Source organism: Juglans regia, chromosome 10, assembly GCF_001411555.2.
Source record: "Juglans regia cultivar Chandler chromosome 10, Walnut 2.0, whole genome shotgun sequence".
Classification (NCBI taxonomy): Eukaryota; Viridiplantae; Streptophyta; class Magnoliopsida; order Fagales; family Juglandaceae; genus Juglans; species Juglans regia.
The window spans coordinates 10053182-10077835 of record NC_049910.1 but is presented as its reverse complement, the minus strand read 5'-3'; the positions used below and the strand labels follow the sequence as shown (position 1 = coordinate 10077835).

Here is a 24654-nt window from a genome sequence, read left to right as displayed (position 1 = left end):
AAATATAAATTCATTAATAATTACTGCATTAATCATTAAAATTAAATAAATTAAATAAAATATATATGAATAGACACATTTTTAATAGATATACTTAAAAGTCGTACTGTCATTTTCCAATAAAAAATAGCAATGGAAATCTGTGATACCTTCAGCATTTTCCGGCGTCAACCGAACAACGTTTCAAATATTGCGTATTTTATCAAATCGTATCTTATCTTATAATGTTTTGTTTATTTCTTTTAAATATGGTCTTTTAATTCTTTAAAGTTTTATTTCTTCGTTTTCTCCGGGACTCCGTCTCCTCTCTCTCGAAAGTCGAAACCCTTACTTCCCTCTCCGGTCCGAACCAAACAAACACCGGAAACCATCCTAACTAACTTCCTAAAGAAAACCCTAACGATTCCAACGGTAAACTCTGAATGATTCACCGCAACTCCTGGATGGAGCGAGAATCTTTCATTTGAACCGGGTAGAAGATCTGAGTTCAGAAGTCATTGGTATTTTACGCGCGCTAATGGGTGCTGCGGGCTCCAAGCTCGAGAAGGCTCTCGGCGACCAGTTCCCCGAAGGTGAGCGCTACTTCGGCCTCGAGAATTTCGGCAACACTTGCTATTGTAACAGCGTCTTGCAGGTTTGTTTCCGTTACGTCCAATTTCTTAATTGTTCGATTTTATTCCTTTTTTTTCTCGTATTTAAATTTGTTATCGGGTTTTTAATTTCAGATTAATATTTAAATTTGAAGGTATATTAATTGTGTTGTGTGGAAGATGTTTATTGTCGTTAACTGAGCCTCGATTACTTATGTTTAGTGGGGTTTCATAAATAACCTTTTTGATATATTATCAACTTTATTTTGGGAATTTGACTTCTTGTATGTTTGCTTGTGATTGCTTATTTTTGCGATTGTTGGTATTACATTTGATTGTGGCTGTGTAGCTGAAATCATCAACTAGTCTAGCAAGGGTATGGTTTGTTGAAGTGGTCATAATAGGCGCCAGTATCATATGGCAGTATGGAGGGTCTGGGTCTGAATGTATGCAACAAACGTTTACTTGGGAAGTTGTAGTGAAAAAGAAAAGACAGAAAGATGCGTAAAAAAAAAGAAGACAGAAAGAAAAGAAACCTTGAAGTTGTGTCAATCTGTAGTAGTAGTATCAAAATGTGTAAATACTTATAAAAGTATCAAAATGTGTAAATATGTGTTTGCTTTATAATTTATTTTATTTATTTTTTGCTATTTATGTTACTTATCAAAAAAACTTTTTAGCTATTTATTTTGGGCTCTCATTCCTGTGATCTTGATCATTGGCTTGAATTGTGCTTAAGGCACTCGAGGAAATTGTCTGGTTTCTTGAAACACAACCCAAATAAGATGAAAATCATTTGCTTGCACCTTTGGCACCTATGTGGGGTCTTCAATAAGAGAAATACTTTAGTCACAAAGAGATTACACAAAAGTAAATTCACAAACTGACATAGTTTGATGTAATATGTCAAATTGTAAAATTACTTGTATTGTAAATAGATCTAACGAATCACATTTTTTTTTTTGATAAGTAAACAAGCATTATTGATCAAAGAATGGGCAAAATTGCCAATTACAAAATTCATATGCCCTATCTAAGTAGGCGCATTAGAAACAAGAAAATCATGAAGGTCCATGCCATTAAAGTCTACAACAATGGCCCAATTACAAAGGGTTCTAGAAAAGAAAACTTTTAGCTCCTCCATCGATCTCTCCTTGTTCTCAAACGTCCGCTCGTTGCCCTCTTGCCACAAGCACCACATAATATAGGTAGGGATCATCTTTCAAACCGCTTTGATCTATTGTATGCCTCGAATAGAAGTCCAGCATGCCAATGTTTCAACCACGGTCTCCGGCATAACCCACGCTAGGTCCATTCTACTGAACACCTCATTCCAGAGTACCCTGGCTAACTCACAATGTAAAAGTAGATGATTCACCGACCCACCCCCTCTTCTACACATGCAATACCAATTTGCAATGATTACCCTCATTTTCCTCAGATTATACGTGGTGAGAATCTTGTCTAAGGAAGCTGTCCACACAAAAAATGAAGTTTTGGGGGGTGCCTCGTGCCGCCAAAGCCTTTTCCAAGGAAATTGTGCATTAGGTTCTTGTGTGAGAGCCTTATAAAAGGAATGAACAATAAAAACCCCTCACCTTGCAGGTATCCACCACAAACCATCTTCATGTTGGATGTTCGGTCGTATGGAATATATTAGACTATAAAAATCTACAAAACTAGCCATCTCCCAATCCTGTGCTGCCGAGTTGAAATTGATATTCCAGTGAATACACCCTCTTGAGATTCCCATAACCTCTGCCACTGTGGCATCTTTGGCATTTGCAATTTGGAAAAGTAAAGTAAACAATTCTTGTAGGGCACTGTTACCACACCAAGCATCATTCCGGAATCTGATCTTGGATCCTGCTCCCAATTGAAGCCTAGTATGACGATGGAAGACCTCACACCCTCTTCTTATATGCTTCCATAGCCTCACTCCATAAGCCCCTCTAACTTCTCTACTACACCAACCCCCCCGAAATCACCATATTTGTTTTCAATCACATCCATAAGGCTTTTGGTTTTTTGTTATATCTCCACATCCATTTGCCAAGTAACGTTTGCTTAAACATCCTCAAATTTCTAATACCCAACCCGCCACTAGAGATAGGACGACACACCATCTCCCACTTGACTAAATGGAACTTAAACTCCTCCCCCAAGCTGTCCCACAGAAAATCCCGTTGTAGCTTCTTGATACAAGCCGTCACACTTGCCGGTATAGGAAATAGAGATAAGAAATAAGTGGGTAAATTAAAAAGTGTACTCTTGATCAAAGTAATCCGACCCCCTTTCGACGAGTACATTCTCTTCCACCCTACCGGTCTCCTCTCTATTTTTTCGATCACCGTATCCCAAATCGAGTACGCCCTCGATGCTATCCTGAGCGGAAGCCTCAGGTACGTCATAGGAAAGTAAGCTCTCTTCCAACCCAGTGTTCCAGCCAACTCCCATATGTTATGAACACCCCCAATCGGCACCATCTCAGATTTATCATTGTTCACTTTTAAGCCAGAAACAACTTCAAAACAGAGAAGCAACGCCTTCACAACACGCAATTGATCTTGATCGTGCACATAATAAGCGTATCATTTGCAAACAACAAATGAGAAATATTAATAATACCCCTATTCGGAGATCCAATCTGGAAACCACTTACAAAACCATTATACACCAAAGCCGAGATCATCCTACTTAGTGCCTCCAACCACATCTACCCAGTAGATATAGAAGGAAATCCCAATTAACATGATTATATGCCTTCTCCATATTTAACTTGCACATAATCCTTGTATTGCCAGCCTTCAGTCTACTGTCAAGACATTCATTAGCAATGAGAACTGCATTGAGGATCTACCTACCTTTTACAAAGGCATTTTGAGGCTTAGTGACAATCTTCCCTACCTCACTTAGACGGTTAGTAAGTACTTTTGAAATAATCTTGTAGACTATTCACTAAGCTACTAGGCCGAAAATCCGTGATCTCAATAGCCCCCACCTTTTTGGATATTAATGCAAGGAAAGTGGTGTTAAGATTTTTCTCAAATTTCTCAACCGAGAACAACTCCTGAAACATCTTCATTAGATCTTCCTTAATCACATCCCAACATTTTTTGAAGAAGCCCATAGAGAAACCATCAGGTCCGGGAGTCTTATCTTTTACCATTTTCCTTACTACATCATACACTTCTTCCTCCTCAAAAACCCTCTCCATCCGAGCTACTTCCCTCGGCCCAATTGTATCAAAGACAAGTCCATCAAGAGTAGGTCTCCACCCCACTTGCTTAGTAAAAAGCTTCTCAAAGAAATCAACAACATGCTTTTGAATAACCTCCTCTTCTCTGCACTCGGCCGCATCAATTTTCAACACCTCAATGTTGTTATTTCTTCTATGAGAGTTTGCAATTCTATTGAAGAACTTCGTACTTCGGTCCCCTTCCCTTAACCATAGTTCTCTTGACTTTTGGCGCCATGACATTTTTTCTTGTAAAATCATCCTCTCAAGATCTGCAACCAGCAAAGTTTTCTGTATTTGTTCTTCCTCGGTAAGTGGCTGCCCCTCTTGGAGCCTCTCTATCTCCTGGATTTCCATCCACTTGATATTCTTATTCTCCTATATATTTCCAAAAGACTGTATATTCCACTCCTTCAAGTCTCTTTTTAAAACTTTCAATTTGTTCGCAAAAGTGAAGCTGGGGGTACCATCGAACTGGTAAGAAATCCACCACTGTTTGACCCTATCCACAAAACCTTTCGATTTCAACCACATATTCTTGAACTTAAAGTACAGTCTGCCACTATGAAGGCCTCCACAATCAAGCAAGATAGGCCAATGGTCCGAACAAACGCTTTTGCCATGCGTCAGGAAAATTGCTTTTCCACTCTGGTGAAATTAAGAAATGATCCAAACGAGACAAAGTCTGGATATTCGACCATGTGGCTGGCCCCCCTACGAGTGGTAGATCCACCAGGTTCAGGTCAAAGATACACTCCGAGAACTCCAAGCTTGTGGGCCTCACTCTTCTACTTTTGAAGCTTTCACTTTGGAATCTAACAACATTGAAATCACCCCCAATATACTAAAGTCCCACCAATTGTGCACTTTTTTCCCACAATAATCTTTTTTCGGCGTCTAAGTTTGGCCCATAAACACTGGATGAATCCTTAAGGCTTTCGTCCCCTTTGCTTTGGGCCCTGGGCTGGGATGGCCTAGCCCCATCATGAATGGAAGCCTTTCTATTTTGCCGAAACTTGGGCCGAGGCTCAGGCCCACCAACTTTGCGCCAAACAGACCGCCCCTTCCCACGATTTTTTTCCTTCTGTTGGGCCCCATATTGGGCTTTATTGAGCCCATCACCCATTAACGGTCTCTTCCCCAAAATACACCCTGATCATCCCCTTCCTTAAACAATCCGACAAACCTTACAATTTCGGCCATATCCCTCTACAGGTACCTCAACTGTCCCTGCATCTTCAACAGTAGCCTGCGGACCTCCCACGCCCCTTGACTCACCACAGACTTCCTGCCATGGGTGTGGCTCGATGCATAGTATGACTTCAACGGAGCCTTGCGACGCCTATGCCCTCTGTCAGAGCCCCTCGCACCACCTTCTCCTTCCCTCACATGGTTCAGCACCGTCGGAGAGAGTGCCTCCTTGTAAGACCAGGAAAAGTGCCTCGGCTCCCCCTTCCCTGACTCGGCTGGACGCTACCAAGAAGATCACCCATGGTAGAACCCTCCTTGCCTCGCTCTAAAAACACTTACCGCATCTTCCTCTATCCCCAACCACTCTCTCCTTCTGGAATGCAGATAACATTCCTCCTCCCCCTGGTTGTAACACTTCTCTATGTTTATTAGTGGTAGTTTCTCTAAGATCTACGTTGTTTTGACATTTCATGAGTTCTTGAAAGTGTTAGGGTATGCTTGGCAAGTGGGATGAGACACAAACTTCTCATCTCATCATTATAACTTTTTCAAATTCTCACACAAAATATAATAAACAATTCAACTTTTTCAAATTTCAATTCAACTTTTTCAAATCTCAAAATAATAATAATATTAAAAATTAATATTTTAAACTTTCATCTAAAACTAAAAATTTTCATCTCACTATCCAAACCTACCCTTAATATATGATACAACAAACGTTTACTCAATTTTATTATAGGTAGTAACTTTGTCATTATAAAATTTAGAAATGAAAGGTGACTAAAGATTATGCTTGTCATCCACATAAGTCAATGCACTCCTGTCTTTAAGCATGGGATCAGTTTCATACAATTTAGGACACAAAGCACTACATTGTTGAGTTGAGTCCACTACTCTATTTTATTTTATCTTATATTCTAATTAATATACCTTATTGTATTTACTTTATGCTTCACTTTCATTGTGCAGACTGTTAAGAATATAATACAAATGATTAAAACTACCTCTTCCCATCAACTTAACCTTTTGGGACAAGTGATGATTTCACATGGTATCAGAGCAGAGGTTCTTAGTTCGAACCCTAATTCTACATTCTACTCCGTTTAATCAAATATTCCACGTGTTGGGTCACCCATTGAAGGGGAGTCTAGCCTACGCGTGAGGGGGAATGTTAAGAATATAATACAAATAATTAAATTTACATCTTTCTATTATTTAAGTTTTTGGGACAAGTAGTGACTTCACACGGACCATATCTAATTTTTTTTCTCAAGTTAATCTACCTTATGCCAGGAATAATTTTACAATGTGCGATAGCTTTGCACTTCCAAGATGGAGCTAATGAGTCAATTAAAGGGTTGTTGCCGCACATTACATGAATTGGAATGCTTATACTCTTATGGTGCACTGTTCCTACATACCACAATTTTTTCATATGTGTTATGTGCAATATCAATTACCTTAATATTACTCTGTTGTCTCCATTAATTTTTTTTTAAATTAATAAGAGTATTTTATTACCAAGAATAGGCATAACCCAAGTACAAATGGAGTATACAAGAGAAAACACCTAAAAACACACTAGAGGTTGAAAACGACTAAAGCAATCAAGAAGATTATCTCTATTCAATACAAGAACCTTGGCCCAAAATCTCAAGGTACTAAAGAAAAACTCCCTAAGTTCTCCCATCGAGCGTTCTCTATCTTCAAAGCACCACCCATTCCTCTCCAATAGTAGTGTAATCGGTCCAGTTCGGGATCAAGAACCGAAAATTTATATCCATCCTTTTTTCGGGCCGGATCGATTACCCTAAGGACCGAACTGGACTGGTAGCTATCGGTCCAATTCGGTCTATACGAGCTAGGAACATTTTTTTCTTCTTTTCTTTTTTTGGAAGATAAACTAATACAAAAAATTAATTAAATTAATAAAATCAAGATTAAGTGAGCTCTTTAATATGGATTATGTAACTAACTCATTTTTTTTTTATTGGTAACCAAGATATTTTATTCATAAGAATAGGCAAAGCCCAGTTAGGGCTGAGCATTGACAATGTCGGAGTGGAGTCGAAGCTGAGTCGGATTTGGGCTTTTTTATTGGGTTTTTTTTGTTAGCCCATTTGAAATTTCAATTAGACAATCTTGGGCTCTCACTAATCGGATTTGGACTTCCAGATTTCAGTTTTTTTTTAAATTATTTTTTCAATTTCAATTTTATTAAAACATAACCAAAATTGAAAAAATAAATCCTTGTACAAATTATTGTTATTATATATGTTATTACATGTTAATGTTTATACATTAATATTACATGCTATTATACATTGATATTATACATTACTAGTACATGTTATTATACTTTAGTTATTATATATTAATATTACATGTCATTATAAATTTATATATTTGTGTTTTTTTTTTTTGATAAGTAATTTTTTTTTAATCTTTGGTTTTTATACATTAGTTATGATATAAACTTATAAAAAAAAAGTTGTGATATAATTAGTATTGCATGTTATTATACATTAGTGTGTATACATAGTGTTTATACATTAGTTGTTATTATACATTAGTGTTTCATGGTAGTAATAGTTAATAGTATGGTATTTACATATACTAAACCATTATTAGTGAATTTAGTCTATTTATATTATAGTATAAGCATATTATTTTATAATAATTTGATCATACTAGTATATTATTGAATTTAATTAACTATATAAGTTATACTTATGTAAAAATATATACGATTAATATATAAACATACATATATTTTTATAAAATATGTACAATATCGGAGTCGGTACATCGCTGCCTCCGACTCCGACTCTGATTCCGACTTTTTTGGTTAAAAAAACTCCGACTCCAATAACTTGTAGTTGGTACGGAGTCGGATTTTCGGATTTTTGCTCAGCCTTAAGCCCAAGTACACTAGGGAGTATACATGAGAATTACCTAACTAGAGCTTACAACTGATGATAGAAAGTCACGGACATTTAATCCCTTACAAATAATGGCCCCCACCCATGAAAACAATGTTTTAAAGAAAAAAACTTTCAAATCCTCCATTGTTCTCTCGTGGTTTTCGTTTGAAGTTTCTATCATTTCCCTCATTCCAAATACACCAACATAGACATATAGGGACCATTTTCCAGATTGTTGCAACTTGTAAGTTACCTTGGAGACCTCTCTAGCTTGCTAGAAAATTCACCAATTTAAGGGTCATGACCCATGATAATCTAAGTCCTGTAAAAAAATCATCCCACATGGTCCTGACCACCTTGCAATATAGGAACAAATGGTCGACTAATTCACCATCTTTCCTACACTTGCAACACTAGTCCAACACCATTACCTAACATTTGCTTAGGTTATCTGTGGTGAGAATTTTGCCCAATGCTGTTGACCAAACAAAAAAAACTACTTTTGAAAGAGCTTTTGTCGGCCACATATTCATTAAAAAATAATTAATTATAATTATATTTATGATATTAATAGTTACTAACTTAGTACTTTAGTAGAGTATTATCTACATATAATAACATATATTATCATATGATTTATTAGTTAATTGATAGCATATATTATTTTACATTTTATATGATCAATGGTGATAGATTAGAGAAAATTACATAATTAACTTATACAACTACTATATAAATAATGTATTATATATTTAAAAAATTTATATGTAAGTGATTCGGTCGGTTTTGGTCCAAAAAAACCACACATTGGGACCGGACCGAAAATTGAATTTTGGAGGCACCATGGACCGAGACCGAGTAGGGGTAAATTCAGTCCGGTCCGGTTGGTTTTTTCAGTCTGGACCGAAAAATTTTCACCCCTACTCTCCAACCATAAGCACCACATCAAGCACGAAGGAATCATCTTCCATATAGCGGCAATACGTTGGCTCCCCTCAAAAGCTTTCCAACATGCAAAAAGATCCACCACTTGCTTAGGCATCACCTAAGCAATACCCGCCCAACCAAAAATCTCATTCCACAAAGTCTTAGCCACCTCACGATAAAGAAAAAGATGATTAATAGATTCACCATTAAAAAAAATTAAGTTCATATTTTCATTTTCCCATTTTTTAAATTCTGCCAGTTTCCAAATTTATATCCTTATTGATATTTCTTTTAACATATCTGTCTATATAATCCTGTTTTTGGACTTTTATATAGTTATTTATATAATTAAATTATTAATACATTTTAATATCCTTGCAAGATTCGCACCCAACAGCTTTCAGGTAGATATTCCAACTGTATTTACGCTTATCCAAGGTGGTCAACAGGCAATATGAATGGTGTCATATAGACTTGGTGAATACTTCCTGTTGACATATGACGTGTTACTGTTAATGATGGGTGGATGGAGAACTTTGATTATTTTTTATGGTCATTTTGTGATGGTACTCCAAAAATGTCATCTTTTTTCTGTTCTTGTTTGAGAATGCAGGCACTTTATTTTTGCGTCCCATTTCGCGAGCAACTGCTAGAGTATTATGCAAATAACAAAAACTTTGGGGATGCAGAAGAAAATCTGTTAACATGCTTAGCAGACCTATTTACGCAGGTAAATATCTAGCTCCTGTACACACACACACACACACACTCATGCACGGTAGATTATCTGTGCTTGTGTGTGACTTTAGCAATAAATGAGTCTAGAGCATTGTTTCTTGAGAATGGTCCAAGAAGTCTCCAATATGTATTGTTGGAAATAGTTGGTCGTAAGACCAATTACTAGTTGGTTTCTTTATGATTTTATATGAATAAATTATCTAAAGGCCTGGCTCAGTTTAAATAGTAAGTCATCAATAACGATGGACTGACATCACGATCGAGGAATCTTTATTGTGTTTGCTTCAAATATTGCGATTTCTGTTTCCGTTTCTTTGCCTTGTCTATCACAAAGATGGCAAAAAATACTCTGTTCTTTGGTAGAATTTTCGGGTGATCTTTCCTGGATTTATTCTTCTTAAGTTCTTTTGTCATCTTTATAAGATGGGTCCTATGAAACAAGTACTGATTGAGATGAAGATTTTTGCTCTATCACTTGAGGGTGGGAACTGTCTTCGTATCACGGTGAGGAGCCGAAAGATCTCTAAGGAGATGGTTTTTAGTTTAAGTAGTGCATGGTGGATGGCCAATACCTTGGAAGAATGCAGCTTATCAGCGGGAAAAAATTCTTTCAACAAGTCATATCAGGAAGGATTGAAGGCTTTATTTGTGCAGCGTTGACCGAATGCTTTTGGATGCTTCTTGGAGATATCTGATTATGGAGGTAGTAGGCGTTGGGGTCCTCTAGTAATCCCAGAAGGTGTAGAAGGAGGGGGCTGGAAGTACCTCTCAAGGGAAATCAAACTAGCTCTGCCTGTGTATGTTTAGGTAAATAAGAAGTCTGTTATGGCACCACCCATGGATGAGGGGAAGGAGGTTGGGAGGCAGCTCAAGTCTTATGTAGACGCGGCATTGGGTGGCGTAGGGAGTAAAGGGGCAGTGCATGGTGGGGAGAACCACACATTGGGTTTAGAGAAAAGCAAAAAGGGGTAAGGGTGCAAATCGGTCGGTCCGGTCCAGCGATGGACTGAATATTTTCCGTCCATCATTTTTCCTGTCCGAACACCCATAGGGACCGGACCAGACCGGTAGCTATCGGTCCTGTCAGACAATTCAGTCCGGCCTAATTATTTTTTTCTTTTTTTAAATCAATTAATAAATTTTTTTTATTTAAAATACTAAATTAAACTAAGTGACTTATTAATGTGGATTATGTAACAAATTCAATAAAAAATATTTTATATGGTCAATGATAATAAATTAGATGGAAATTACATTATTAATTTATATAATTACTATATAATTAACTAATTGATATTATATATTAGTTAATTGATAAAATATTAACAAGTGTTAATAACATATTTAAAATTTTATATTGTTAATAGTGATAGGTTAGATGAAGATATATATAAAATATTGTTAATTTATAGATTTTTGTTTTTTTTTTATAAGTAATCAAATATATTGTATTCATAGAAATAAGCAAGGCCCAGGTACACAGGAAGTATAGGAACAATGACTTAAAAAAGAAAGCTTTAAGCTCAACCAAAGTTCTCTTATGATCATCAAAACATCTAGCATTTATCTCACTCCAAATACACCAACACATGCATATTGATACCAATCTCCAAATTGTCGCTACCTGAGAATCTCCATGAAGTCCTCTCTAACTTGCGAGAAAGTCCACTAATCTACAAGGATAACCCAAGACAATCTGACTCTTAAGAAGACCATCATCCCAAATAGCCTTGACCACCTCGCAGTGTAGAAGCAGATGATCAACTGACTTCCCATGCTTTTTACACAGACCACCAATCTAGGACAATAACCCGACGTTTCCTCAAATTATCTGTAGTGAGAATATTGTCCAAAGAAGCTGTCCAGACAAAGAAAGCTGCTTTTGAAGGAGCTTCGTCTTCCATATGCTCTTCCGCGGGAACATAAACAAACCGGAGTTCGTGAGCTTATGGTAAAAAGAATTGGTAGAGAGTACCTTTCTTAGAACGATTCCAAAGCATCTTGTCTCCAGAACCTCCTGGAATACTTGCAGAATATAATGTCGCAAAGAACTCCGTAAAAGACTCCCAACTCCAATCATGAGTTGCCCTAATGAAATCAACATTCCATTGAGGGGTGCCATTTGAAAAGACCAAAAGGTCGGCAATCGATGCCTCCTTTATTCTAGCAAGAGCAAAGATGGCAGGGAAGGTATCTCGTAGACAATGGTTGCCACACCATATATCAAGCCAAAAATGGACACGCAAACCATTGCCTACAACAAAATGTTCATGACCTCGGAAGGTCCCCCAAAGGCTTCTAATGTTTTTCCACAAGCCTACTCCATGAGAACCTCGTACCTCATTCGAGTACCATCCTCCCCAAGCTTCCCCAAATTGAGAATCTATAACGGACTTCCATAGTGTCTCATTTTCATTTTGGTACCTCCACAACCACTTATCCAAGAGAGTTTGATTGAATTTCATCAAGTGGCGAATCCCCAACCCTACCCCCGAAATTGGGGTACAAATTGTTGACCAATTAACCAGGTGAAATTTGACCTCTTCTCCCAATCCACTCCATAAGAAATCCCTTTGTATCTTCTCAATGCGATTAGCCACCTTTATGAGAAGCTGGAACAAAGACAAAAAATAGGTGGCTAAGTTAAAAAGAATGCTTTTAATCAAAGTCAACCTACCACCTTTCGACAAGTATAGCCTTTCAAACAGCCAATCTGCTCTCCACCCTTTCGATTACATCGTTCCAAATCCTTTCAGATTTAAAAGAAGCACTCGACAGTAAGCCAAGATACTTCAAGGGAAGCGAAGATATCTTACAACCCATGGTAGTAGCTAGAATCTCCACATCGGGGGCAGCCTCCACTGGCACTATTTCCGACTTTGCAAGGTTAATGTTCAAACCTGACACAACAATAAAGCAAAAGAGAAGCGCCCTCAAGTCTTGAACTTGTCCAAGGTGTGCACCACAAAAGATGAGTGTGTCATCAGCGAATAACAAGTGAGAAATGTGGAGATTGCCATTCCCCACCGAGAAACCATGGAGCAACCCACCATCCACCAGGCCCTCAATCATCTTGCTGAGAGCTTCCATGACAAAAAGGAAAAGAAGAGGAGAAAGCGGATCTCCCTGTCTCAGGCCACGAGAGGAGTTGAAGAAACTCACTGGAGAGCCATTTACCAAAATAGAGAAACGAACTGAAGAGATATAAAATTCTATCTATTTCTGCCATTTTCTCCCAAAACCACATCTTTCATGCAAGTAAAGGAGGAACTTCCAGTTTACATGGTCGTATGCTTTCTCCATATCTAACTTGCAAAGCAGTCCATATTTTCTAGACTTCAATCGACCATCCAAGACTTCATTTGCGATATGTACTGAGTCAAGAATTTGTCTACCTTTGACAAACACATTTTGCGGTTTCGAAATTAGTTTTTCCACCACCGAGCTTAACCTATTTGCTAACACTTTGAATAGAATCTTGTACATCCCATTCACAAGACTAATAGGGCGATAGTCTCTCACATCCGTAGACCTCACCTTTTTAGGAATGAGGGCTAAAAAGGTGGCATTGAGACTCTCTTCAAATCTAGCATTAGAATGAAATTCATGAAAGACTTGCATAATATCCTCCTTGACCACCTCCCAACAAACTTGAAAGAAATCCAAAATAAAGCCATCCGGACCGGGAGCCTTATCACTTGCCATACCTCTGATAACATTACCCACTTCCTCTTCTGTAAAAGGCCTTTCTAACCACCCTGCGCACTGCTGGTCTAAAGTGGAAAAAGATAAACCATCCAATCTCGGTCTCCAATTATGCTCTTCAGATAAGAGTTGTTAATGGTATTGTTCAATGTGGTTTTTGATAACCATCTGATCCGAAGACTCTTCCCCATTTACAATCAGTGTATCAATAACATTGTTCCTCCTGTGAGAGTTAGCCATCCTATGGAAGAATTTCGTGCATTTGTCCCATTCCTTAAGCCAGAGTACCCTTGATTTCTATCTCCATGAAATCTCCTCCATCAAAGTCATCCTTTCAAGATCAGCAACTACCTGCCTTTTATGAATTTTCTCAGGTTCAGAGAGGATTCTAGCCTCCTCCTCACTTTCTAGACCCTGTAATTCCACAATAAGAGAGCGCTTATGCTAAAACACATTGCCAAAAACTTGATCATTCCACTGCTTCAGGTCCTGTTTTAGCGCTTTCAACTTTTTTGCCATAATGAAGCTTGGAGAGCCTTGGAAACTATAGGAAGTCCACCATTTTCTGACCCTGTCTACAAAACCGTCAGTTTTAAGCCACATATGCTCAAATTTGAAATACCTTTTACCCCCTTGGATGCCTCCACAATCTAAAATGATGGGGAAGTGGTTGGAGCATAAATGAGGTAATCTTCTTAGAGCTACATCCGGGAAATGTGACTCCCAATCGGAGGTTAGCAAAAATCTATCGATCCTCGACTAAGAAGGAAAATCTCGGTTATTGGACCAGGTAAACGTTCCTCCTGATAGTGGAATGTCCATGAGCTCCTGTTTTGAAATGAAATCAGAAAAATCACTCGGAGCAGGAGTGATGTGGGGAGCTCCTAACCTTTCGCTTGGAAAGCGAGATGTATTAAAGTCCCCCCTGATGCAACTTGGAAGCTCCCACAAACTAATGACTCGCCAGTTCTTCCCACAAAAATCTTCTCTTAGAATCAATATTTGGGCCGTAAACCCCAGCGAAAGCCCATTTGAAGCCGTTTTCTAGATTAAAAAAGGAGTATGCAACCGAGAAATCACCCACACACTCTTTCACCGTTTCCACCACCCTTGTATCAAACATAATGAGAACTCCCCCGGAAGCTCCTCTTGAAGGTAGATAAGACCACCCAACATGTTGCCCTCTCTATAAGTTTCGAACTACTTGTCTTGTGATAGCTTTCAACTTAGTCTCTTGTAAGCAATAATGTCCCATTTCCATTGGCGAAGTAAATTTCTGACTTGGAGCCGCTTATTAGGATCATGCAGCCCCCTCACATTCAATGATATTATTTTTGGCTTCATGGAACAACTGTTTTACCCCTCCCCTTACTATACTCCCGAGTAAAGCTCTTCTCACCTCCATCCTCTTTCATTGCCCAATATAGCCTTCTGAGTTCTCTTTCCCTTTTTTTTGCCGAAGCCAAGAATTGATCGGACTTGGATTGGGCATTCACAGCCTCTACAGCTGTAAGTAGGGCCATAAATTCAGCTTCAAAATCCCCATTAGAGATTCCTACCATATACTTAATGTTCATTGCTCTTTGAATAACCCAATCTGACACATTGAGATGAAAAGAGAAGATTGGAGTAGGTTCATCCTCCCCCTCCCTGTTATCAGAAAACAAAATCAAAGTGCTAGCATCTTCGACCATCTCCAATCCCGAAGAAACTGCCAACTTCGGTAGAGATTTAGCCACCAGAGAGTCAGGCGAAGGATCAGAGGGTATCGGCGACGTAGTCTGTGCCACCACAATGAGTGGTGGCCCATCCAAGAACTCCCCGAGTTCTCGAGTTCCAACAAACCTTGCGCATGGCCATTGGCTACCTTGGGAGTTGCCATCGCTTGGGATATCGAATCTATGGCTGTCGTCACCACCAGAGAGTTAGGCGAAGGATCAGAGGGTACTGGCGACATAGTCTGTGCCACCACAATGTGTGGTGGCCCATCCAAGAACTCCCCGAGGTCTAACAAACCTTGTGTAGGGCCATTGGCTATCTCGGGAGTTGTCGTCGCTTGGGATATCGAATTTGTGGCTGCCATCACTTGAGTCGCCGACGTCAGGGAAGTCGAAGGTTTTTGCTTCAGAGCAGATTCCGGCTATGGAACGGCTCTACACAGATTCGAAACGTCGGCCCTCAATCCTACTGACTCCATCGCCCCAGAACTCTCCGACAGACCCACCACCACCTCCGATGAGATCACCGCCATCGCTGTTGAACCCTGACCCACCACCGACGGTGGACGTTGGGATGACGAAGGGGCTTCTCTGTAAGGAGCCCTACGTCTCTAGGCGACTGTAGAGCCCTGGGCCTGAGAGATGGGCTGGCCCATAAAGTTGGGTTGTTAGGCCACAAGACAGTTGGCCTGCGAGTGAGGCCCATTAGAAGGCTACTGGGCCACTGTAAAGCAGGCCTGCGAATGAGACCCATAAGAAGGCCGCTAGCCACTGGAAAGGTGGCCTGCAAATGTGGCCCATCAGAAGCCACCTTAAGCCCAGAAACAAGAAACGACCCATTTAAGGGGCCTTCTCCGTGGCCAGTTTCGAAATCCATCTCCCTCTGCAAGGCCTCCTCAACACTGCATTTTATCATTCCCATATTAAGAAGTAAACCCCCCGCTTGCGAATATTAACAAGTATTCGTTGCTGTCTACGTCGTTTTGCACGGCGTTGTCTGAGGCGTGCTTGTCTGCAGAGGTTCAGAAAGTCTCGCAAGGGTCTATGGAGCAAGTGGCTGGGCCACCACCTGTCGATGGCTAGTTTTCAACAATAGATCAACATAGTGTAGGATGGCTAGAGAGGCCGTTTATAGAAAATGCAGTGCACAAAGTAATCAGAGGTATGTCTAGTGATAAGGCTCAGGGTCCGGATGGTTTTACTATGGGATTCTTTCAAGCATGCTGGGAGGTGATCAAGGAAGACCTTATGCAAGTCTTTTATGATTTTCATACTAATGCCAGATTTGATAAGAGCCTTAATTCTCCTTTTCTGGCACTTATTCCAAAAAAAGATGGGGTCTACAGACATTAGAGATTATTGCCTCATTAGTCTTGTGAATGGGGTGTATAAGATTCTCTCCAAAGTGCTTGCAAATAGATTGAGTTCGGTGATGAAAAAGCTAATTTTGAGGCCACAAAATGCATTTGTAAAAGGTAGACAAATCCTTGATTATGTTCTCATCGCAAATGAAGTTTTGAATGGTCGATTACAATCTAGAGAACCTGGGCTGCTTTGTAAACTAGATATAGAGAAAGCTTATGACCACGTTAACTGGCAGTTCTTACTATATCTTCTTGAGATATGTGGCTTTGGGGTAAATGGCAAAAATTGATAGAATTTTGCATCTCTTCAGTAAGGTTCTCAATCTTGGTGAATGGATCACTGGTGGATTTCTTCAACTCCTCTCGTGGCTTGAGACAGGGAAATCCTCTTTCCCCTTTACTTTTTTTATTCATCATGGAAGCTCTAAGTAAGATGATCGAGAGCCTGGTGGATGGGTGGTTTCTTTATGGTTTTTCGGTGGGGAATGACAATCTTAATATCTCTCATCTGTTATTTGCCAATGACACTCTTATTTTTTGTGGTGCACATCTTGGACACATTCAAGCCTTAAGGGCGCTACTTCTTTGCTTTGAGGCTGTTTTAGGTTTGAGATTTAACCTTTCGAATTCTGAGTTAGTGCCAGTGGGGGTGGTCCATGAAGTGGAGTCCTTTGCTACACTATTGGGATGCAAGGTATCTTCACTACCTCTAAAGTATCTGGGTTTACTATTGGGTGACTCCTTTAAATCTGAAAGGATATGGAATGGAGTGATCGAAAAGGTGGAGTGCAGATTGGCTTCTTGGAAGAGGTTATATTTGTCGAAAGGTGGCAGATTGACTTTGATCAAAAGCACTCTTTCGAACTTACCCACTTATTTTTTGTCTTTGTTCTCACTTCCTTTGAAGGTAGCTAATCGTATTAAGAAGTTACAAAGAGATTTCCTTTGGAGTGGATTGGGGGATGAGTTCAAGTTTCATTTGGTTAATTGGTCAATGGTTTGTACCCTTACTCCTGGGGGAGGTCTGGGGATTCGACACTTGACGAAATTTAATCAAGCTCTTTTGGGTAAATGGTTGTGGTGGTATCAAACCAAAAGGGGCACTCTTTGGAAGTTGGTTATAGACTAAAAATTTGGAGATGCTTGGGGAGGTTGGTGTTCGAATGAGGTATGAGGCACTTATGAAGTGTAGTTATGTAAATATATAAGGGGACATTGGGAGACCTTTCAAGGACATGAACATATTGTGGTGGGTGATGGTTCTTGCATAAGATTTTGGTATGACCATTGGTGTGGTGGTCATAGCCTACAAGAGACCTTTCTTGCTATTTTCAAGTTTGCAAGAGAAAAGGATGTTGCGATTGCAGATCTTTTGATCCTTTCAGATGGACCCCGTCAATGGAACATTGATTTCAGTAGGGCAGCTTAAGATTGGGAGGTGGAGATTATCTTAGAGTTCTTTGCGACATTGTATTCAGTAAGTATACCAGGGGTCACCGGGGATAAGATGCACTGGAATCACTCTAAGAAAGGAAAATTCTCTGTTAGATCCTTTTACCAAGCTTTAACGAATACTGGATTGACTAGGTTCCCGTGGAAGAGTATATGAAAGATGAAATCTCCTTCAAAAACAGCTTTCTTTGTTTAGACAACTTTATTGGGCAAGATCCTGACTACAGATAACCTAAGGAAACGCAGGGTAATTGTGTTGGATTGGTGTTGTATGTGTAAGAAGCAGGGGGAATCAATAGATCATCTGCTTCTACACTGTGAGGTGGCTAGGGGAATGTGGGATGATTTTTTCACTAGTCGGTTTGTCATGGGTCATGCCTCTTAGATTGGTGGACTTTCTCGCAAGTTGGCGGGGGATTCAGGGTAACTCACAGGTGGCGGCCATTTGGCGTATGATTCCTATCTGTATGTGCTGGTATATTTGGAGGGAAAGAAACGCAAGAAGTTTTGAAGATTGTGAGTGAACAATGGAGGAACTAAAAATTTTCTTCTTCAAGTCTTTGCTTTTATGGGCGGGAACCATTGTATGTAACGGTCGCAATGTTCTTGACCTTCTTCTTTCGATTGTACACCCAAACTAGATTCTTTCTCATGTATACTACCTGTGTACTTGGGTTTTTCTATTAATAAAATTTTCTATGATTACCTATAAAAAAAAAAATATATTGCGATTTCTTCCAATGTTTTCAGATTACAGTTTTGGATATCCTCTTCTACCCTAATTGTATTATTTGTTACTGGATTGATGATTTAGAGAGATTAAAGAATATTTTCCTCCTATCTTATTTTTGGGTAGACAATCTATATGTGGATTAGTTCTGCTACATTAGGCACTGTTTGTATATATGCTTGTACTTCATTCGCAGGTTTTACTGTTGAATCTTTCCTCCTTTTGCGATAGTCTAGTGTCTCCTTCATTGTAATATCTATATTTGTAGAACAAATTCCACATATGATAAGGATAAAGGTAAGTGGTGAATGAGATCCCACATTGCTTGGGAAGGAAAAGTTCTTGCTCTTTATAAGGTTCCAATGGGTCTCCAATTGTATCATTGACTAGTCCTTTTGGAGTACAGACCATGTGATTTGGGCCATCCATTGGGGCATTACACACACGCACACTCTCTCTCTCTCTCTCTCTAGCTTCTCTAGTTCTATTAGAATCTTATCCCCCCTCTCCCTGTGCAAAACAGGAGTCTCTCTATTGATGCTATCGCATATATATATATATTTACTTGTTAATATTTCCGGCCATGATAGTGGGGGCATTAGTTCATTTGCCCCTTTGTGTAGATAACTTCGCAGAAGAAGAAAACAGGTGTCATTGCTCCAAAGCGTTTTGTTCAGAGACTGAAGAAACAAAATGAGCTTTTCCGTAGCTACATGCACCAGGTATGCATATAATTGTACTTTTTTTCTCGGAGTATGTATATTATAGTACTTTTGTGATATCACATATTGAGTGAGTATAGGTGGTGAATGAGATCCCATATAGCTTAGAACAGAGAAGTTCTTGCTCTTTATAGTTATTCTAAAGGGCTCCAATTGTATCATTGACTAGCCCATTTGGAGTATGAGCCTAGATGTGGTTTAAACCTTCCTTGGGTTACAACTTTTGACTGTCAGGCAGAATTAGCTTTGGCTGGGGGAATGACAGTTAACAAAATTTAGTATTTGTATTTGTATGGTGGCGCACAATAGCTTCCATTCCTGTAGCTTTCTAGATTTCTTGGAATTGTTTTCTTCTTCTTTATCACCTAGTTGAGTGTTTCCTATTGTATATGCCCTATGTATTTGGGTTGTGCCCTCTGCACTTTGAATAAATGTCCTTAATTATAAATAAAAAATAGTGAATGCTTGGTGGTGCCCTGTTACAGGAATGACAGGTATATAGTTGGATTTTCAGCTTTCAGATCTTGGTTTACAATAGTTGCAATCTAATATTAATTGGACTGTGACGTTCAGATAGCCAATTGAGGATGTGGTAAATATAGAATTTTAAGTACATTTGGGTTGTACACTGGGATCCATCATGTGTGCTTCATAAAGGTTGCTGTTCCTTGAATTTCACAGAAATTTTAGAGAATGGAGAACAGTCTTATTTTCTATTATTTATTATCAAATATTATCAAAGAATAGTCCTCATTGCCACCTTCCCAAAGCCCATTAACACACTACTTCATACATTGACCCAGAATACTATTTGGCTTCAAAGGCTGACTGTGTACATACTTTGAATGGTGCAAAATGCAAGAGTAGTCGAAGTGATTATGAATCTTTGCATAAATCTAATCTATCTCACAAACTTATAAATGGTAAAAACTTTACATATAATAAGTGCTAGAAACTTGCCGTTGTTAAACAAAATAATTGGCAGCCATGTGCAGAAGCATGATTGTAGATGTTGCATATTGGCAAATACTATTGTCATAAAGTAATTATAAAAAAAAACTATTATCATAAAGCAAGTTTCTGCTTCCAAGATACTCGAAATGGCATTCGGGGCTTCCATACATGTTTTTCCTACGTATAGGTTTGAGAATGTAGTCTTCTATAAGCATTTTTAGTTATAATACATTTTAAGCTTCAAGACGATGCTTAATAAATGACAATACACAATATTTCAGAACTAGATGTTCCCTTTTCTTTACAATGGTAGTGGTGCATCTCTGCTAAATCTTTATTATCAATGATTCAAGTATGATGTTAACTGTATCTTGATTCATGTTTTCCCATTTTTTCTGGTCTAATACAAAATTTATTGGATCAAGTATATTGTCCGTTATACAGACACATGTTCTCATTTTTTGTAGGATGCCCATGAATTTCTGAATTTTTTGCTGAATGAGCTGGTCGACATATTGGAGAAAGAGGCCCAAACTGCAAAAAGTGATCTGGAAACATCGTCACCTTCTGATAAAGCTGCAAATGGGCCAAAAAGTGTTCAGGCTAATGGTCCTCAAAAAGATCCTTTAGTTACCTGGGTGCACAAAAATTTTCAGGTGACTTTTCTCCGCCATTTCATATATATATATATATATATATATATATATGTATGTATGATGTTGAATTGATCATCAACTTGTGCAAACGATAGGCTGGGATTCACTGTTTTGGGAATTGGTCTAATTCTTGATATCTACGCATTCTCTTTCCCTGTTATACCGTAAATGTACTCCCCCTACCCCTTCTGAAGGAAGGGGAAAAAAAAAAAAGGAAAGAAAAATAGAGTAGGACATTGATGTGTCTCTGCTGATGTATTTGAGTAACAGGATTTTAGTTCCCTTAATACATTGCTTGGCAGTGATGATGTAGATGCTTTTTGTTTGTGCCCCTTGTAAGATTCTCGTAATATTTTTTGTAGATTCTCATAATATATTTTGGCTGTTTGAGTCAGGGAATACTCACCAATGAAACAAGGTGTCTGAGATGTGAGACAGTGACAGCAAGGGATGAAACATTCTTTGACTTGAGCCTTGATATTGAACAGAATAGTTCAATTACAAGCTGTTTGAAAAACTTCAGCTCAACAGAGACATTGAATGCAGAGGACAAATTTTTTTGTGACAAATGCTGTAGGTGGGTAGCTTTTATGCATAAAAGCTCAATTTTACCTATAAAAAAAAATCTCCATTTCTTCTTATTAGTTATACAATATTAGCTTTGAATACATGTGATATGGAGAATTTTGAATTAGAGTTTTATCATACTATTGTATATTTCGGCTGCTATTCAGCTAGTCACCGAGTGATTGCTCAAGTCTTAGCTCAGTGATGATTGTAGAAGTGATTATGTGTGCACCCAATGCTGAAGCACTCCAAAATGGAATAGCCATCATTATAAAAAAGTTCTATTCATTAGATTTTATGGTATGTGCACATTAATAGTTTTGTATTGGCTGCTTATTTATTGCAGTGTCAATAAATTGATCAGTTTCACAGATTGTTTCACGGGCGAAGAAAGAGACAGATTTTTGTTTTGATAAGTTGAGAATAATGAATCTTTCTTTTTCTGTTACAAATATATCCCCACTGCCACTGCAAAGCTTCATCTCTTCTATATGCAAAAACCATCATCTACTTGCTTCTCTGGGTGGGTGATATAGGAAGATAGGCCCGGTTTGGATACACAAATCTATCTCATCTCATCTCATCATTACAACTTTTCCAAACTCCCACAAAAGATAATAAAAAATTTAACTTTTTCAAATCCCAAAACAATAATAATATTAAAAATTATATTATAACAATATTGGCATCATATGGAAATGTATTCTTTGATGGCTGTATTATGTAGTGCTTTATGCATTCCAACTGCTATGTCCTGTGCAGCCACCCACTAGTTCTTCTTGGATTAATTATTTCCCATATTGAGCAATGCTCTACCCTTTTACACTACACAGCTTCTAGAGTTTTTTTTGCAGGAAAAGAGAGGTCAGCCAAAAGAGCTAAGAAACATTGTACTTCCATTCTTTATATTTTAGTCTTGTCCATTGGTAACTGAAAATGGACCTCACTATCACATGCAGTTTGCAAGAAGCACAGAAGAGGATGAAGATAAAGAAGCCACCTCACATATTAGTCATCCATCTGAAGCGTTTTAAATACATTGAGCAGCTGGGTCGCTACAAGAAGCTGTCTTACCGGGTTGTCTTCCCACTCGAGCTGAAGCTGAGCAACACAATGGAAGATGCAGATTCTGAGTATTCCCTCTTTGCAGTAGTTGTCCATGTTGGAAGTGGGCCCAACCATGGGCACTATGTCAGCCTTGTGAAAAGCCATAACCATTGGTTATTTTTTGATGATGAAAATGTGGAGATGATTGATGAGTCTGTTGTGCAGACATTCTTCGGGTCAGCACAGGAATATTCAAGTAACACGGATCATGGGTACATTTTATTCTATGAGAGTCTGGGAAATGGTAACAAGAGTTAAGTAGAGGGGCGTTGAATTTACCAAAGGTTAGATATTTTAATTATTTGGACTCATTTTTCTACTGTTTTGTTCTGTTTTTTTTTTTTCCTGTTCCCCGCTTTTTCATCCTATGGGAAGGAGATGTCCAATATCAATGAGATGTTATGAGTTATGAAAAAAATATATACTTAGGTGGTTGCCGTGTACAGTGGATGGTGGAAGCACACTGTCCTTTTGGTTTTCACAATAAGAAGAAAAGAGCAGTGTATATGATTGTGAGAGAACTTGACAGAGAAAAGTTTGTATTCTTCATGATTGAGATCGCGTTTAATCATCATCACAGAAATGCCATGCGATTGGAACTGCTCGCAACTGTTATATAACATTGTTCACTTTTATTTTCCTTTTATGAGTTTTGTGCATTTGAGTTTAGGTTATCTTCTATGCCCTTCTTATGCTTTATTTTATTTTTTTTGGGTCGGGGGCGATCACCCATTTTTTGGATTGGGGCCATGAGTGATAGCGATGAGTTAAATCTTACAATTCAGTTTATGTTCAAGCTGAATCAGAAAGGGAAAGGAATAGAAGAAGAGTACTGCTACAATCACAAAAAGATTACACAAAAGTAATCTCACAAACTGATATGGCTTCATATAATCCTATAGATCTATTTTACAATAAAAGTAATTTTACAATATGACGAAACACATCATACCATATCAGTTTGTGAGTTTATTTTTATGTAATCTATTTGTGACTAGAGTATTTTCCATAGAAGAATACATGGGAAGGAATTTAGGAGTCCTGCCTATGAAAAGATCTTTTGGTGTGAATATATTTGGATGCTTTAGCCCTATTTACTTTAATCAATTTTATCATGTTTTGATGCTTTAGCCCAAGTCAGTATATTTGGATAGTGAATTGGGATTCAGAAACTGTAACCATTCAAAGGCCCCTAGAAATCAAGAGTATTCAACCCCTAACCATTCTTGAAACATTTAAAAGCTAATGGAGTTAAAATACTTATCTCAGATCTGTTTATTCCCCTACATGCTACAGATTTCGATCACTGCATTTTTATTTTTTTTTCTGTTTTTGTCCCCTTTGGTTTGCTTTGGTTACTTCATATTAGCGCTGCTGTATTATAAGATTTGAGTTATTCTACAAGGAAGGTTTTTGTAATAACTAGTGTGTGATTTGTTATTTTTGTAATTCCATTTAGAATTTTTCTATAAGATTAAGGTTGGGTGGATGGAATTGTTGAGTTTTCCATTCATGCAAAAATAATATTAGCAAAGCCAAAAAAAATAAATAATGAAAAAACGTTGACAATACCGGTCCTAAATTTTACCAGAGAATGAAACAGAGGCTTTGATTTTACATTGCTGTAGGCCTGTAAATGTGTAATGTGTATATCCGAAAATGCTTCCAGATTGATCGGATAATCATCATCAAAATTAGCCCATCATAAAAAAAGGTATATAATGAAGTAAATTGGAATATACCAGCAAACTCCATCCCGTTTAAACACTGGAAATTACATTCCCACTCTGGAGATTAAGGACTTACTAGAACAACAATGGAATTAGAAGTACAATGTGTGTGTGCAAGGTTTGATTGCTTCGTGTGTTTATATTTTTTTCAAAAGACGATGTTTGCTTCGTAAATATATCATATAGAAGTAAAATTTATAAATTAACGTAACTTGCTTTCGTATATCAGATAGAACTCTTTTCACTCTATAGTAGATCCACGCTTTTTGCACGCAAACCTAAACATTTTATTAAAAATGAAATATTTAAAAATTTTGGTTTCTCACACTCAGATTGTA

General features: G+C 38.2%; 1 protein-coding gene across 1 annotated transcript; it reads left to right on the top strand.

The window, feature by feature from the left end:
* The first annotated feature begins 268 nt into the window (after nt 1-268).
* Nucleotides 269-23206, top strand: LOC109001587 (ubiquitin carboxyl-terminal hydrolase 4-like). The gene is made up of 6 exons (XM_018978942.2): nt 269-634; nt 9487-9603; nt 19204-19302; nt 20724-20912; nt 21308-21489; nt 22439-23206. The coding sequence occupies exons 1-6, from the start codon at nt 518-520 to the stop codon at nt 22842-22844; spliced, it is 1110 nt and encodes a 369-aa protein (XP_018834487.1). The 5' UTR covers nt 269-517; the 3' UTR covers nt 22845-23206.
* The last annotated feature ends 1448 nt before the right edge of the window (nt 23207-24654 follow it).

Coding starts and splice junctions, on each gene's coding strand:
- LOC109001587 (XM_018978942.2), top strand. CDS start 518: ATGGGTGCTGCGGGCTCCAAGCTCGAGAAGGCTCTCGGCGACCAGTTC. Junction 20,913..21,307: donor GGGTGCACAAAAATTTTCAG/GTGACTTTTCTC, acceptor TGTTTGAGTCAG/GGAATACTCACCAATGAAAC. Junction 21,490..22,438: donor TTTTGTGACAAATGCTGTAG/GTGGGTAGCTTT, acceptor TATCACATGCAG/TTTGCAAGAAGCACAGAAGA.